Genomic DNA, 17,226 nt, shown 5'->3' with positions numbered 1-17,226 from the left:
TGCAATAGTTGAAAAGAGCCAGTGTATATAATTAAAGTTTTCTATTGGACAGTTCATGAAGTGTGGTGATACCATGTGGATCTATAACACTGTTTAGTGGTAGATGTAACATACTTAAATTCTCCCCCTCTAAAAGTTAAATGAATCTACAGGCCTTTAAGCCGACGATCCTGTACAGAACAACAAATGTAAACCTATTTAAGCTTCTGTAGAAACCTTAGTTTTCCATTTTTCACAAATAAAAACTAACACAGCATCGTCTTGTTCAGAGTTGTTTATTGATTTCAAATATTCAGCTTCCCTTTTCTAGGTTATGAATCCAGTCATTACCTTTAAGACAGTCTTTCCCTGTAATTTCAGACAGAATAAATAAGCAGAGTTTGAGGCAATACACTTATTCGCTTTAATGCTGAGAGTTAGATACAAAAATAGATACTACCTTCATGTTTGTCAATAAAATGTCAAACTACAGTTTTAGCCTAGCTTAGCACAAAGACTGGAAACAGGGGAGGCGGCTAGCCTGCTCTGTTCAAATACCTAAATGTACTGACTAGCACCTTTTACGACTCAAAACATTTAAACTGTTTATCTTTGTTCGTTTACAAGCTAGCTGTTTTCCTGAATCCATCTGTGAGCTAAGCTAAGCTAACAAGCTTCTTGTGGTATTAACCATGACGGGGAGCATTTCATTAAATTATTATGGTAAATGTTAAATGGACTGCACTTATATAGCGCTTTTGTAGTCTTGTGACCACTCGAAGTGCTTTTACACAACATGTCACATTCACCCTTTCACACACTGAATGGCAGAGGCTGCTACATAAAGTCGTCACATTCCCACACCAATGGCTTTGCCATCAGGAGCAATTTGGGATTCAGTGTTTTGCCCAAGGACACTTCGGCATGTACACTGAGGGATTTGGGGATCGAACCACCAACCCTCCGAATGCAAGACGATCCATTCCACCACTGAGCCACAGCTGACATCTACACATATCTAATTAACTTTGATGCCTTCTTAATAACAAAAATAAACACCAAACCTCTGAGTGTGCGAGAGGTGCAATTTCTGAGCAACAAACACCTTGTGAAACAAGAAACTGCTGCTGTTTTCACAGTGATCATTTTGATTCCACTTTTGAAAAAAGTCTCAGACCTACAAGAATGTTGCCGTAAGAAACAATGTCAATAAGCATATTCCCCAAAATGTTGAAATGTTCCTTTTAGATCATTTGAGACAGCCAAACACTGTCTCAAACTGAACAGCTGTCTCCCAAAGCCAGAAACGATGCCAGTGCTGTGATGTCATCCTTGCAGGCTGAACCAGTCCAGAAAAAAGACTTCAATTGATCCCAGAAGACGAAGACATCTCGCACTTTCTCTGTCTGTGTGGGTCAGTAATGAATATTAATAGTTCGACTGTAAACAGTTTATTGTGGATGTTCTTTGACCTCAGGTAATGAAGTTGTAAGACTTGCAGTATAAATACTTCAGACTATCCTCAGACATCGAAGGCAACAACATTTAAAGAAAGTTTTATTTTTCATGAATGCATTCACTGACTTTTGTTTTTCCTTTAAACCCTGAGTTCTCACCACATGACAATTATTAAGTATGATGATTTGCACTTGTGTGAAAAAGAAACAGAAAAGATGGACTTTCATCAGCTTTAAACAAGGATGATCTATGGAGTAGAGACTTTGTACTTGTACTACAACAAACATGATTTTACAAATGAACAAAAAAAGACATTTTATGGCTTGTTTCATCGTGTCTAAAAATGAAGTCAGAATCAGTGTGACACAGAACATCGACATGGAATGACAGCTAGTGTGCAACATCAACAAGAAGAATACTTCTTAATGTCATTTATAACTAGTGTGCACCGTACAGGATCCAACAAGAGCAAGACAAATAAGGCACTTAAAACAGCAAGAGTCCTCCTGAACCTCCCGGTTATTACGCGTTAATGTGCAGCCCTTATTTAATAGCACTGATGTAGTCAAGTGAATCCACTGCAGAGAGGCACTAATCATCGGAGGTGAGTGCTTTTATACGCTATGCATTTAAATGTGTGTGGCTAGATGGCACTGTTCCCATTAACACAATATTATGATTCACAGCTCAGCTGTTACTTCAAATGCACGCACACACACACAATCATACAATCTCACACACACACACACACACACTGTCCACACACTCACACCTGAACCAACACCTCAGAGGACACGTTTTTGCTCCATATTCTAAAGTCACTTCCATTCTTCACCAGCAGGAAGTAGTGAAACATGACTCCTCATGTTCTTGAAGAAAGATTGTTCATCTTTTCATGATGACACATTAAGAGCAAAAATACTCGCACACACACACTTTTAATGAATACAGCAAGTAATCATCGGCTTTCTCAGGTCAGGTTTAGTGTCAGCTTCCTGTCTGGATCCTGAGCAGCAGAACAGGTGGGACGAGGACTTTGACCAACAAAGGATCTTTGCTAACATCTGCACCTGAGCGTGTTGTGTGTGTGCTGAAGGCCTGTTCATCCCAGTGTCACTACATGCTTCTCCTCTGACTCAGAAGAGCCCCACCATGTGGTCAATCTGCCTCATGTAGACGCTCTTTAACGGCAGCGTGTAGCGGCGCTCCTCTGGGATTCTGTTGCACTGCAGAACGACAGAAGAAAGAACGTATTTATTGAGGTTTCATTAAAGTATGATCCGTCTGTGACGTGGTGAACAGTGAGCTGGGTTTGGCCTTACATTGGTCATGTTGCTCGATGGTGGCTGGCTGCTTGGCTCTCTTTCTGTCAGTACTCCATCCTCACAAGGAAACAAGTCGCTCCACTGTTTCTCCCTGAAGCGCCTCTCTATGGGCACAACGTGGCCCTCGGTGGTGAAGATGTACTTGTTATCGGATCTGTGAAGGGGGTTGTCCTCATCGAACAGCTGCAAGGTGACAAAAGTGTTTTTATGACAGAATGGACCACAGACTGAATAAAAAGATGGCCGACATGACAGCTCCCTAAAAGTGAAGCCAAAACATTTGGAGCGCCCCCTGCTGACTGGCTGCAGTATAGCTCATAAAGCCCGCCTCCTCCATGTTAACAGATGGGACATGAGTCAAACTATAAATCTTGAATATACTAAGAAAATTAAATATCAGGGTGTAAACAGCCCACAGGTCCTGGGTCAAGTAAAGCCAGTGTTGCAGAGACAGGAGGCTCTGGGTCTCTCTATCTCCTCCTGGAGGTGGCTCTTCTCCTGCTGCTGAGTCTCCAGCAGGTCTCTTGTCTCTTTCAGTGCAGACGAGATGATCTTGTTCTCGGCTCTGCATTCCTCCAGCTCAACTTGATGGGACAGCTGGGATTTCTCCACAGCCTTCTTGGCTTCCTCCTTTTGCTTTAGAAAAGCTTCCTCCATCTCGTTGAGTTCCTTCTTCAGCTTCTGAGCTTCAGCCCTCTCAAAGTGAAGATCGCTCTCCAGCTTTTTTCCCTTTGAGAGAGCCTCCACCGCTCCAGCGAGCTGCTCCTTCAGGCGATGGTCCATCTTCTCGACGTCATTCTCAGCCGTCACTCTGAGCTGCTTGACGATGAAGACCTCTACCTTCATTGCCTCGTTCTTGTTCCTTGGTCTTCTTCAGCTGCACTTGAAGGTCTTGGTTCTTGTAGTTCTGCAGCTTCAGATCGACGTTAGCTTTCTTCAGGTTGGCCCTGCACTTCATCAGCTGAAATCTGAGGCTGTCCGCTTCTCTCTCTCTCCCTCTGCAGCTGCTCTCTCTCACAGCCACTGCTGGTTCTCTTGTTCTTCGAAGCAGTTGTTCTCCATTGTGGTCAGTGTTTGTGGTTTGTTTGACTTGTGTGCTTACTTTGACGATGTGGAACTTCCAATGTCTCAGTGAACTCTGAACCAAACTTGGGTCTGAGCTTTTATAGTCTCTGAATCATGGCATCATGGATTCTGTCCTTTAAGCTGTGATCTACATTCTGATTCAATCACATTCTGTCGTGTTGCTTTTGATACCACTTTGTTATTTTTTTAATTCTTTGCCTGACGTTAAAATGTCCTGTTACAATAGAATTCATCAAATAGACACCCGATCTTCTGTTCAGCTGCTTGAACAGAAAACAGGAAGTACACAAACTACTTCTTAAAGCCAAAATACTGAATAATAAACCACCGTACATAATCATAGCCCAGGATTATAGTCAGGATTAAAAACAAACAAATGTTTTAAAACATCTACAAAAACTTTTTTTGAGTTCAGTGGGGTTTGTTGATGCCAATGAACGTCCATGTGATTGACAGCTGTGTTGACAGACTAGAGTAGAGGAGGAACCGCAAGAGGAGACGCAACCAAAACAATCGCTACAATCACTGAAGTTTCCAAAACTGTGAACGTTAACCTCAGACCAACACAAGAAGCTGTTCTGCTGTTAAATACGCTGACGTGCGGGGTCTTCGCTTTTTCACTAAGTTAAGTGTGTTTTGGTCAGCGGAAGTGGCTACGGCAGCTCCACCAGCTGATCTCTACTGCGCAACTCTGACTCCAAATGACGTCACCAGCGCAACATGGCAGCGCCCGTCACGGGGGCTATTTTGGCTTCAATTTCGCACAGTAAGAGCAGATGGAGACGCGTCGTCCATCTATATATACAGTCATTGGGACGGAGAGTGGAGCTAAAAGGGTATCCAGTCAATGACTGGGTGATATATCCGTAATGTAATGTAATTCATCTCTTAGAGACATCACTTTGAACACTCTGAATGTTTTCACAATTTATTCAATAAAAAATCTTATTTTTCTAATTTTTTAATTAGGTTTTCGTGTTTCAAAGAGATGTTAATAATTATTTTAAAACGAATTAATCCTTAAGTTTCTTCTGTTTCCAGCTCCTCAGATGTCTGTATCTACTGCTTTCATCACAGCAATCATTGCAAATATAAGAATTGAGTGAGTTTAGGTTATAATGAACAACAGCTCAGTGTAAGAAACTGTACGGGTTAACATACTGCAGTCTTTAAATCTGGGATAACATTTAGTCTCTTGCAATTGCTTTAATTAAAACACTCTTATTATTTTATGTACTCATATTACTCTCTAACATAGTTCTATTGTTGAGTCCTCAGGTTGTAACTTACCAGGTAAAGGTATTTGCACGTCTCACTGAGGAAGAAGCTCTCCATGCGATCCTCTTTGGATTTGTCCACCACATGGTGGAGAGTGGCGTACCCACATCTGCAAGTAACACAGCTCAGCTTAGAGAAGACGCAACAAAGCATCTTCAAACTCCCTAAAAATATAAACACTAAATGATCCATACCTGACTTTGGCATTTTTCTCAAGGCTCTGAAGAATATCCATCCCAACATGCAAGTAGAACGGATTTTTGGTCGCCTGGGAAGGAAGAGAAAAAGAAATTGCTTAAAATATAAAACAAACCACTAGTGCAGATGCTGTGCTACCATGGTTGGTAGTGGTACCTGGTACAGCAGATAGGTCGACTCCACCAGCTCTGGCCTTAAAGGGTAGAAGAGCACATCCGGAGCCTGCAGCTGCCAGTTGTATCTCTCTGGCAACGCCCCGAAGCGCTTCCAGATGGCGTAGTAGAAGGCGTGGAGGCAAATGGCGTTATCTACATCCCCGTTCAGCACCTGGAACACAGAGCGGGGGGCGCCTGCTCTTAGTCGTACATCACAGTATATGATCAGCTTCTACATATGAGAACAGTCAGGGCTTCAAGTGCTTCATCTCACCTGCAGCCCAGGAAAGAAGGCCTGAAGGGAGTCAATCCAGGTGTTCATGATCTCCCCGCTGAACATGTTCACATTCACATACAGAGGTGGGTCACCTTCTCCTTCATTACACGACTCTCTCCTGGAATAACAGGCACAGAACAGGTCTTTTAATGACAGCTTGATGTAGAGTTTTTTTTTCATCCTCATCATTCAGAAGCAACCACGCTTCATTCTCCTGCCTAGAAAGGTGAAGGTTATTCCTTTCCTCACGGGCTGTTTATTCACGAGTGAATGCAGATGTCCAATCTGACAAGTCTAAGAATCCAGTTTCTCACATCCTTAAGTGAGAAAAAAACAGTACTGGAAACACGTCAGCAGTTTTATTTCCTCTTTTTTTCAGCTGATCCTAAACAGAGATTCATCCACATAGCTGTGATGCACCTGAAGCCAACACGCCTTGTGCCCTTTCACCCATATGCACATGATCTACAGCGCCACATTCTTTCAGTATGGGACTTACCCCCTTCTCATGTGGTTCTGAATGCTCTCGTAAGCAGCCTGGAACATCCTGTAGTCCTCTTTCTCGCCGAACAGGATGTATGACTTGAGCAAATACTCATAGAAGGAGTCCATACCAGCTCCCAGACCACTCTGCTTCCCCACCCACTGGCCTGTTTGGATATTTACTACATTCCCTAAAGGATCACAGAAATAATATTGATCTTATTTATCAAAATAAAGCTAAAAAATAAATCAAGGAAAAGGACGTTTTTCATGCAACTTCACATCTCTGCTTACCCAGAAGACCGGTTTCGTTGTTCCTCAGGTTCCACAGAGCTCTCACGGCGCGCCTGGCGACCCACTCAAACGTAGAATCACCAATCAAGCGGCTCAGAATCCCAAACTCCACCAGCAGGGACCCCGCTCCTGCAGTACAAGTCTCATTGATGCTATCAGGAGGAACTCCAGTCTTCAGGTTCACCTGGATGTAGGATACAAATAGATAAAGATGCTGAGTAACATCTTGATTTCTAAAGAGCCATGCAGCTTCACTCACACGGTTTGTGTGTTCAAACAGGCAATCTACCTCATAATAACACTCACTCTGGGGTAAGGGATGCCTGTGCTGGTGTTCTCAAAGGCCGGCAGTAAGCGGACAGCCAGGTCATGAGCCATGTGAAGCAGCTCATTATCGTATCCTTCAAAGCCCGCTTTGCCAAATGGATGTTTTGGGTCTGTGAGCAGGATGTGAGATGAAATAAGGCTTCCCAAGATCCTGCAAAGAAGAGAGAAGAATTACACTAAAGTTTCACACATAAATAGATCATTACAATAAGCTTTAACACGATACATTTCATGTCTTGGCCCACACTTTAAACTTTTGCCTAATCAGTCCCTGTATCTAACGGTTTATTCATCTTTGGTGTGATTGTGAAGAAAGCAGCATCGTCTGTACCTGATATTCGCCTCAAAAACCTGCACAGTTGAGTCCTTGTCAAATGACACAGTATCTATAACCAGCTTGACGGCTCTCTGGAACTCTGTCACATTGCCGAGCACCTGTAAAGAAACACATTATGTAACCTCTGTATGCTCTATAAACAAGCTTATATGGCTGCAAATAAGTACTCAACGCCCCTCAGACATTTGTCATTCATTTTCTTATTTTTATGGAAGTTAAATATTCTAAAGAAACTCTGATCAAATATTTTAGATGTCCAATTAAAACTTTATAGAAGAAATAACTTGCTTAATTTTGCACAGATATCATTGTGGTTTCTTCACCCTTTTGTTAAGGATTGTGGATGCAGAGTTCAGACTGTCATTTTAAGGCTGACACAGTTTAAACATATCTACAGGCAGTTTGGAAACACAGCGCATCCTGAGGTCAGGTGCAACTTTTGATTGTGGCAGAAAACATGCAACGTACAACACAGGAAGTGGTTGGGAACCACTGCTCCCTTCTCTTTGCAAAACAGGTGTTAAGACCGAATGAAATGGATTAAGCTGCTTTTCAATCTTATTTATGTAGAATTTCTTCATAACACACAAACTAATATGTTGGTACAAATTGTAATTAACCCTGCACAATATTTTTGTGATTCTAACTTTGTGTCTTTAAGAGTCATGACAAAGGAAAATGTGTAAAATGCTGACACAGTAAGTGACTTACCAGCAGGGTGTCTAAGGTGTCGATCAGTGTAAGGGAATAGTTCCCCAAGACATCATTTATGTTGATGTTTGATCTGAAATCAGAGCAGGGAAATGGGATCATTGGTACTGCGCAAAAGAGGGAGAACGAGTGATCAGATGACAAAACAACAAATGTGTAATGATGTGGGTGCAGAATATTTTCCACACAAACCGGCTGGACGGAAAAATCAGAAACACTAAAAACATTGTTTGTTTTAATTCCAGTCTTCCTGTTAAAATGTGAACTTCCTTCATGAACTTTATAAAACCAGACTGGAAACAGCTCGGGATGCCTGAGAGTATTGAGACATTTACCTAAGCTTATCTAAAGATCAAGGACTGTTGATCTCCCGTATTATATACACTACAGGCTACAACTGCAAATAATGTCTATTTTCATTATTGATTAATATGCAAAAACATTTCTTGATTAATCATTTGGTCTATGAAAAAGTAAAACATTTTTTAATGCCCAATGTGACTTCTTTTTGCCCTACAACTTAAATTTAGGAGAGCAGAAAATTATTATAACTGAAAGCTTGAAAAATAAAAATAGTTTGCATTTTGTTTTTTAAAAAGAAAGACTTAAATGATGAACAATCAAAACAGTTGGCAAAGTTATGTACTCTCATGAATGAGGAAGGCCAATTTCATATCAGAATAACCTGCCTGACACAGAACAGCCTTCATCATCTTGGTGTATCTCTTTATTTATATAAAGTACTTATAGTTTATATATAGCTAATGCTGTTAGCACCAAAAAGATAATGCAGGGTATTTAGGTTAGGGTTAGATCACAAAACCTTGAAAAAAGACAACAAAAACTACCTGCATGGATTGATACCACCAAGGCTGAGGAGAAAATCAGCTAACTGAATAAACTTGTTGTGTTAGCCGATGTAACATATCTTAACCGTAGTTGTAGTTTTTTCCCTATTACACATTTTAGATGAATTAGTTTCATCTTATATACAAACTGAACAGAAGCGGACCCTGACAGAATAAGACATCACTATTGTAATTGTACTGTTCAGTTTCAGTCTTCAGCACAGGGGAATAAAATGCACAGATGTTTCAGCCATCGTTTCACATGTGGACAAAAAGCTTGCAGGTGCATATTTTCAACTGTGAAGAACAGAAAAACTGAAAGACAAGAAGTTCAGAAGCTGATTGATTTGGATATGCAAAAACTTCTTGTGCTTGCTGGACTTTGACGGTAAGTCGAAAACAAATAAACGGCTTCCTTTTTTTTGACTTTGGTTGAGTGTGATGTTTCTAATATCTTGAGAGAGAAATCTGTTATCAAGATTTAATTGCCAACTATTCTGATAAACAATAATTTAATTCAAATTTGAAGAAATATTTCAGCTAAGGAAATAAACTAAATTTGATTCTTTGCTTGTTTTCTTCGTACTTTCTTTGTGATAGCCTACTTAACAGGTTATCTTGAACTTTGGGTCGTGTCAAATAAGGAATTCTAAGTTGTCATCTTGGCCAATGGGAATATAGTGGTATTTTTCTCTATATTCTGGCATTAAATAGATCAAGACATGAACTGATTAAATAATCAGCAGATTGAGCAATAATTTGACTATTGCAGTTCTGATATTTTTCCACCTCTACCTTCATTAGATTACATATCTTCCTATTCTAATTAAATCAAACATTTCCAGAAACTCTACACTGCTGGCTCAAATGCTTCCAAACCAAATGCAAATAGCACAGTGCAGGGTACAGTTAAGATGTAAATGACCGCCTGCCAGTCCAGGTAACCGGCTTTGAATGACTCACGGGTTCAGCACGTCTGGTCCCCTCCCCTCACAGTCAATAGGGTTCAGCTCGTCCTCAGGAAAGGCATATTTCATGTAATTGTCATATCCAAAATAAAACATTTCTTTGGCCATGCCTTTCATTTTCTCCCTCAGCGTGTCAGGGAAGGAGCTATATCTCCTCACGTACTCGTCCTTGTTGCCATCGAAGAAGCTCAGGTAGGATCTCGTGGGTGACTCCTCTCCCACCTTTGCACAGGTGCTCTCCCTCTCTTCATATTTCGGGCCTTGTATTCGTTGAGACCACGAGTTTCCCGCCGGGTCTGTCCCTTTTTCCTCCTTGAATAACAAGTCTAATTTGTGCAAACTGAAACCGAGGGGGAAGTTAAACCCCCAGCTAACGCTAGGACCGAGTCCGAAGGCTAGCCACAGCACACAGCTGAGGGAGAGTCTCAATACTACCAGACCAACTACTATTGACCTCCATTGCATCTTTGATCCGGGTCGATCTTAAAACGCATAATTCAAGTCCACACGCCTCCGAGGGGTGAACGAATATGAAATCCTGTTTGTCAGGCTGAACTACAAGCACAGAGAGGGCTGTTGCTGGTTGTAGTGATTCCGCCTTACACGCTTCCTGTCAACAGACCCGCCTGAACAGAAATTCTGAGATGTGATTGGGTCTTCCCTTGTGTCGTCATCTAACAAACTGATGCGGGATCGTTCTGTGATTGGCCTAATAGCTGTCAATCTCATGATTTCGTTTCGTGGCATTCATGACGTGTCGTACTTTAACTTCTGCACCAATAGGAACCGGCCACAAGAGTGAAACTCAGGGGAGCTTAGCTTTAAAACAGAAACACTAAATTTGGTTATATTTAGGTCCCAAAGGATCTTAAGCTACAAACGCAAATGTTAAGTAAAACGATTTTTTTTTAAAACAAGGTCAAATCTGCGAAATTTGAAATTTTGGCAATACCTTTTACTTTGACTTTAAGTGCTGGGTTTATTGATGGCTGATAAATCATTTACTCAAGCTGTATGGATCAGTTATTAGCCATTAAAAACGAAACCTTTTGAGTAGCTGTCAAAGACAGGAGTAAAATACTTACATAACTTACTAAAAAAATCACTTGCCTTATTAAAATCTAATTGAACCATTCAGAATCTCTAAATATGCACATATTTTAAGTTTTATTATATCCTGTTAAATATGAAGTCTATTTTCAGCATTTTGCACTGGAAAATCTGAGTTTCCAAGTCTCACCTGTGTACATTACATATTGAACTTTAATTAGCTTCTTAATATCATCTCCTACAGCCATGCCTTAATCTCAGATTTTAGATTAATTGGAGATGGATATTTTCAAGGATGCATTTTTTCCCCCAGACCCTAGTTCAATATTCTGTTAACACAAATGAACGTTTAAAGCTTAATTCAAAACCCCCCAAACAAGTATTAATGATATAATCAAAATAGGTTTAAGTGCTGCAACAACAAAAATAAATACCTTCTCAGTACCATTACAATCACTTCTCCAAATGTGTATACAAAGTGATAATGTTGGAAGATTGGTGAACAAATAACAGAACAGTGTCTAAATTAAAAAGCATGCCTTTTTATTTGTTGAATATATTGAAGTGGTGTTTTTTTTTATTTTTTACTCTGCCCAGGTAGGCACACCTTGCACGCTGCTTTGCTTTGCTTCACAGATGAGAGACATTGCAAAAGGCACTTTGAATTCTGCTGCTCTCTCAGCCTCCAGGCAGCGCAAAGGACATCATTCCACCGAGGCGTCTGATAAACAGGGGCCAACATGAACCACACAATCCTGTACAGCTTTACGTCTAGTACAATCAGACTTTAAATAGAATCATATATTCATACACATACATCTCACATCAGTAAAAATCATACTAGCTTGATATTTGTACAGACCTGCTTCAGATTACTTCCTTAAATGCGCACTTTTCTATAACAACAGTTCTTGAAAGAAGAAAACATGACCAAGCAAAAGGTGACAGGAATGGGAAAACCTGCGTGTGTCCTGGCATCATGTCTGACTGTGTGAAGGACATCATTTTGTGATTTTAGGCCTCCTTCTAGAGGATGTTGTTTCTTTACCCAAGATTAGTGTTATAAACCACTGGGTATGATCTATCGGGTAATGCCTGAATGATAAAGGTAGATCAGAAATCATGTTCTTACTGCAAGTTGAAGCAGAGTACAGCTTTGCAGGATGTATAATGCCAATCTCATTCCTTAAATTTGGACTCTGAATCACATTTCTAGTAGTGCATCCTTTGGGTGTGTGAAAACATCACATGGTAAAAAGTGGGGGAAAGTTGTGTGGCACGAGCATAACAGTGCAGCATGTGATTAGAAGACTGTACATCATCGCAGAGTGATGGGGGTGTGGCATGACAGTAACATGGCAAACACAGCTGGAAAACAACTCCTGCTTTTTCAGCTCCTCCTGGATTTTGAGTGCTGGATGAGCCACTGAAGTGTGATATCTGGAATCAAAGGAACATTACAGGGTCAGTCTGAGTATTGCATTGTATGTCAGATGTTTCTAACTCACCAGCAGCAGGACAAGATACGATTTTGGTACATATTTAGATTCACAGAACCCCATTTATTAATACAATTATAAAGACATTAAACACTGGCAGTAATAATTCCTCTCACTTAAACTGCACGTTATCTCAAGTGTGGTGTCAGAAGTGAGTTACACAATGAAACCACAGAAATCTGTGATTATGCTCTCCATCACAAGTCAAATATAATGCTAAAGTAAAAGACAAATGACTCAATAAATGTTATAGATTCATACAAAAAAACAGTGTGAAATAGATGTTACATATCTCCCTCCAGGCGTTGCTCAGGTATAAAGTTCACAAGACTGAGATGGATGTGATGTGACATTGATCTTGACCTTTGACTTTAAACCAACAAAATCTTATCACTTCTGACGCTGTTTCACCTCTGTTACTACCTCCAATGCCGGCTCAGAGCCGGAACAACTTCGCCCCACCATTCAGCCTCTGTGCGTTTTACATAGAAAGCGAGGTGTAACAGAGGCGTAATAATCCTGTCTTGAACAGGAAGTTAATGAGGGGCTTTAATGAGCAAAGAGTAAGAATTTAAGTTTAATTTCGATGAACATATCAAAAGTTTTATAAGCTTGTTTCTACACTCATTTGGATTTTTAGAGCTGGACAGCAAGAGGTCACAGATTTCCATCGAGTATAACTGAAACTCCTAAAATGACACCACAGTGATTAACTGAAACTCACCAATGTTGTCTTTCTCTTTGCAGGAAATCGAGTAGCAGCATATCTCTCGGTCCTGAATGGCTGACAGGTTCCTTGGAAGAGAAAAAAGGTGCATGAAGCTGCGCTCAACTCTCTGCTATTTTCTGACTTGACAGCAGAGGGAGCCAGTTCCTTACGGTAAACTACAACTTCTTGTTTTGAACAAGAAATGAAGGCTGTTTGTTTGTTTTTAAACTTATCAGTATTACACACATGGTTCAACAAACAACACCAGATATAACTAGTGAATATTAATATACAAAAGGCAGACTTGTTACACTCTAAACAAGGATAGATAGAGACATTTTCATAACATACAGAACTTGGACTGCATAGTTCATACGAGTTCATAGTTCAATAGTATATGACAGAACCGCCCATTCATCAAGTGAAGAACTTATAGGAAAGTGCATCACTTTTCATACTCACATTTTCTCAATGAGCTGCTTTTCATCTAGAGCAGTGGGTAGGTCCCTTTTGTTACCGAGTACCAAAACCTACAAGCACATTATAATTAGAATAGGTGCCTGCAGGAAGTCATCATGTACTGTGCCCACACATAGCTGGTACAGATATCACACATTATGGTTTCAGGAGGAAACTTACAGGAATTCCTTGCAACTGAGGTTTGTCTAATAAATTATGAAGCTCATTTCTGGAAGCCTCCACCTTTTCTCGATCTGCTGCATCAACCATGTAACTAAAAACGAACAAACAGAGAGGGAAGAGTATTTAAACATCCTTCCTCTAAGTTGTTTTAACTTAAGAATCAAAACTGGGATTATACTCACACGATTGCATTCACTCCCCGACAGTACCGCTCCCACATGCTCCTGAACCTTGGCTGCCCTCCTATGTCCCAGATCTGCAGAATTAAGGGCACATTATTACACAATATTCCAGTATTAAATGTCATCAAGACTGCAATAATTGCCTCCCTTTATTACACTGTGATAACAGCAGGGAGATTAAAATACCTTGATGGTGACGTTTCCTTTGGAGACTTTTCTCATGTTGAACCCGACTGTAGGGATCATGTCTTCACTGAAGTGCCCAGACTGAAAGGAAAGACACAAGAAGAAGACATTTCTTTGATAAAAATGTTCCTGCACTGAATGTGTGTGATGGGACAGGCATACGCATGTCCACGATTATAATCTAGGCTTACATTATAATGTATCAAACATCCGTGTTACAGTATAAATTGGGGTTTCCAATGAGAAAACAGCAGGAGACGTGTACAGCTGTTTGCCATTATAATAAAACATGTTATATATATTAAATGCTGCTTGCCCGCTAGTTTTATAAATCCTGCTTAAGATTGAAATGTTATAAACAACAAGCTGCAATCTAGAAATCTAGTATGTGTAACTATGAAAAGACAGCGACTGGTTGTTGTTAACTCAGAACTAACGATTCCAAAACAACAAACAGAATAAAATTGATTTTTCACCTAAACGACAAACAAGCTTTCATGAGTGAAAACTGGAGTGGGAAGAAAAAATCCACGTCAGCACACAGAAACATCGGCCTTCCCCTTTAACATCAGACCACACTAGCTGTTTGTATTTCTTCTCTTACTGCCCTCTTTGAGCATGAACTGTCTGCTGTCCACACATTTCTCAGCACATGACTAGCCGGAGTCACCTGACGAAGCTAAGTGGAAATGAGTGCGGCGGTCTTATGACTAAGGAAGGAGGAGGAACAAGCCTCGCTACAACTATTCACTGTCTGGCAGAGCGCAGTTTTTTCATCTCTACACTGTGAAGGAAGCACCGAGATATGTTCCAACCCCAAACCTAACTTCCTCTTCAGACACAGGGCCTCTGAGCTGCCACCCGAGAGTACTGAAATGCATTTTCACAAACTTTCTGCTTCTGTTAAGACTTACTTTCTTCTACATTTAAACTTAGATGCACAATAAACACAAACTGGTGGCGCATAAGTTAGCTACATGTTACTGTGTTATTCAAGATTTCAATATCAATAAATACACTAATACTTTTCTTGATTAATAAATTAGTTGTTTGGTGTATTAGATGTATAAATATAGTGATAAATGCATTGCACTGAAGCCCAAGATAATGTCAATCCAATCCCAAACATAAAAGATATTCACTGATATAAAACACAGATTTGCTTATTTGTTTCAGCTTTTGTGAAGATACCTTTCTGCTGATATCAAAGCAAAGCTAAATTCTGTCAATCCAGTTCGAAAACTTAAAAAAATTGACTTTAAAAATGAAAAATGTCCAGATGAATTTCACAGATTTAAATAAGAGGACAAAACAGGGCACAAATAGGAAAGGTCTTAAAATGTTTGATGCACAACTAAGAAGAAAATAATTCCTTGACTTCTCTTCGTCTAACATTATTAATTCTCTGCTGACTTTGGCACCACTAAACGAAAAGGTCAATATCATGAATTTCAGGTTTTAAATATTGTTATTCTTCTCTGCACACCACATGAAGCACCATTCAATTTAAATATGATAAGTTGTCAGGAAGAGCTTGAAGTAATAGGTGTAAAATGTCATAAGAGGTGTACCTCTTAAAACTCTGTTGCTGTCCAGTTATTAGCCAATAAAAATTGCTCAACCAGAGACACCAGTTTTGAGAAACCTGCAGAGTTGCGCAAGAGAATTGCCTCCAATAGATGCTCTCCAGCCTCAGTCACAGGAGGTCACACAGGAAAACATGCAATCTGTTAGTTTACCGCTGTTTGTAACTCACGCTGTAGCAGTAAGAGAGTCATGAGAAATGATAACAAAGAACATTTACTTCCGTTTCTGTCATATGCTACATTTATCTGAACAAAGCTTTCAAACTGTAAATCTTGAAGGAATGTCACTTGTCATGCAGCACCTGCAGTCAGGCATCAACATCAACAACTGAGAAACGGATCATTTTACAAATACGGTCAAATAATAGATGTAAAATCTAAAAACAATAACTGACTCAGGCTTTGCACTCTTTAAAACCTGCTCTTAAATGTTTGTTGTGTAGATCGGTTCCAACTTGTTGCAGGAGACGTGTACAAAACCCACACATTATGTTGTAATGTGTGTTTGGCTGGCAACTCAAGCAACTGTTACAGGCTAATGGTCAACATGTTTTAAAGTGTCTGGTGGCTGAAAATCGCTGAAAGGTGTAATATTGAAATTATCCCACAGTTTGACAGCAAATACTGCGTTTGTGTTTAGCATGCTGCACAATCATAACACAGCAAAAAACTAGCCACCACCAGCAGCTAACTAGTTAGCTCAGCTGACTTGTTGACAGAAAACAAACAATGACAGTGACTCGATTTCAGGTCTGTTTTTATAGGTGCACCGGTCTTAACAGACATCTTTTTGGACCCGAAAACCAGACAGTGCAAGCGTTAGCACACACCCAGCTGACTAACTGTTATCCCATTATTAAGGCTAATGATATTAGCACTACTCCATAGCAAGGTGGCTAGCAGCTGAAGACTTACAGCGATCACGTTTACAAATGTTGTTTTCCCCGAGTACTGGAGGCCGACCAGCGTCAGCTCCATCTCCTCCTTCCAAAACAGAGACTTGAACCAGTCCAAAAGCCGGTTTATTAGTGCCAGCATCTTGAGGTCGGTGTTTTTACTCCCCTGTGGTTGTGTCTGTTTCTCCCTCCCTGTCAGATGTGGCGTTTTCCAGCGGGGAAGGGAAGTGGGACGCATACAGCTGTCATATGATCAGTCTGCCAAAATGAGCCCTGAACCCCCCAACAGGCACAGGAAGGAAGTACACCCATTTTCACACTCTAGTTCAAGCCTCTGTGTGGAGTGTTTCACTGGTTACGAAACAGACTGAAATTTATTGTGATTACTCTGTATGACTAAAAAAGCAAACCAGACCAGCGACAAGATTGATTATTTCTATATAGTTATTTTTAATGCCTAAAACTGCTGGCGGGGGTAGAGTCAGATGAAGCGATTAGCTGCATGATGCCTTTGTTTACATTTTCCAGGGCAGACATTTTAAGTGAGTGATACATATGACTGTTAAATAAAGCAAGATGAGATTCATTGTTAAAAAAAACACCACTTAAGCATGTACAGGACAAAAACAGCAAAGAGCTCAGAGGTACGGCTTTGTCCACAGGTCGCCAAAATCAACACAAACCAAAAATTCCTCACAGGAGCTTTAAGCTTATTTTTATTAATGAAACACTGTAAAATACATACATGCAAT

The 17,226-nt window shown here is 40.3% G+C and overlaps 2 protein-coding genes across 2 annotated transcripts; both read right to left on the bottom strand.

Annotated features, from left to right (window-relative positions):
* Positions 1-283: 283 nt before the first annotated feature.
* On the bottom strand, positions 284-10,307 carry edem1 (ER degradation enhancer, mannosidase alpha-like 1). Its single transcript, XM_069679090.1, has 12 exons — positions 9,720-10,307; positions 7,909-7,981; positions 7,192-7,295; positions 6,840-7,011; positions 6,534-6,717; positions 6,256-6,430; positions 5,754-5,874; positions 5,481-5,651; positions 5,321-5,394; positions 5,139-5,235; positions 2,760-2,945; positions 284-2,663 (listed from the first exon to the last, which is right to left on the bottom strand). The coding sequence occupies exons 1-12, from the start codon at positions 10,187-10,189 to the stop codon at positions 2,574-2,576; spliced, it is 1,917 nt and encodes a 638-aa protein (XP_069535191.1). The 5' UTR covers positions 10,190-10,307; the 3' UTR covers positions 284-2,573.
* Positions 10,308-11,296: 989 nt separating this feature from the next.
* On the bottom strand, positions 11,297-16,726 carry LOC138605834 (ADP-ribosylation factor-like protein 8B-A). The gene is made up of 7 exons (XM_069678288.1): positions 16,494-16,726; positions 13,993-14,073; positions 13,807-13,880; positions 13,622-13,715; positions 13,445-13,512; positions 12,998-13,068; positions 11,297-12,214 (listed from the first exon to the last, which is right to left on the bottom strand). The coding sequence occupies exons 1-7, from the start codon at positions 16,710-16,712 to the stop codon at positions 12,165-12,167; spliced, it is 657 nt and encodes a 218-aa protein (XP_069534389.1). The 5' UTR covers positions 16,713-16,726; the 3' UTR covers positions 11,297-12,164.
* Between the last annotated feature and the right edge of the window lie 500 nt (positions 16,727-17,226).

The sequence above is a fragment of the Semicossyphus pulcher genome, unplaced genomic scaffold (assembly GCF_022749685.1).
Source record: "Semicossyphus pulcher isolate SPU_LCO1_2020_fin unplaced genomic scaffold, fSemPul1.0.p SCAF_3, whole genome shotgun sequence".
In the NCBI taxonomy this organism is placed as follows: domain Eukaryota; kingdom Metazoa; phylum Chordata; class Actinopteri; order Labriformes; family Labridae; genus Semicossyphus; species Semicossyphus pulcher.
This window is presented reverse-complemented; position numbering and strand designations above follow the sequence as displayed.

Excerpts from the sequence above, each read along its gene's own strand:
- LOC138605834 (XM_069678288.1), bottom strand. The coding sequence starts at position 16,712 with ATGCGTCCCACTTCCCTTCCCCGCTGGAAAACGCCACATCTGACAGGG. Across the intron at positions 13,881-13,992 it reads AAGGAAACGTCACCATCAAG|ATCTGGGACATAGGAGGGCA; the intron begins GTATTTTAATCT and ends TTAATTCTGCAG. Across the intron at positions 13,069-13,444 it reads AAGCAGCTCATTGAGAAAAT|GAACCTGTCAGCCATTCAGG; the intron begins GTGAGTATGAAA and ends TTCTCTTCCAAG.
- edem1 (XM_069679090.1), bottom strand. The coding sequence starts at position 10,189 with ATGCAATGGAGGTCAATAGTAGTTGGTCTGGTAGTATTGAGACTCTCC. Across the intron at positions 5,875-6,255 it reads CAGAACCACATGAGAAGGGG|GAGAGAGTCGTGTAATGAAG; the intron begins GTAAGTCCCATA and ends CTGTTATTCCAG. Across the intron at positions 5,395-5,480 it reads CGACCTATCTGCTGTACCAG|GCGACCAAAAATCCGTTCTA; the intron begins GTACCACTACCA and ends CTTCCTTCCCAG.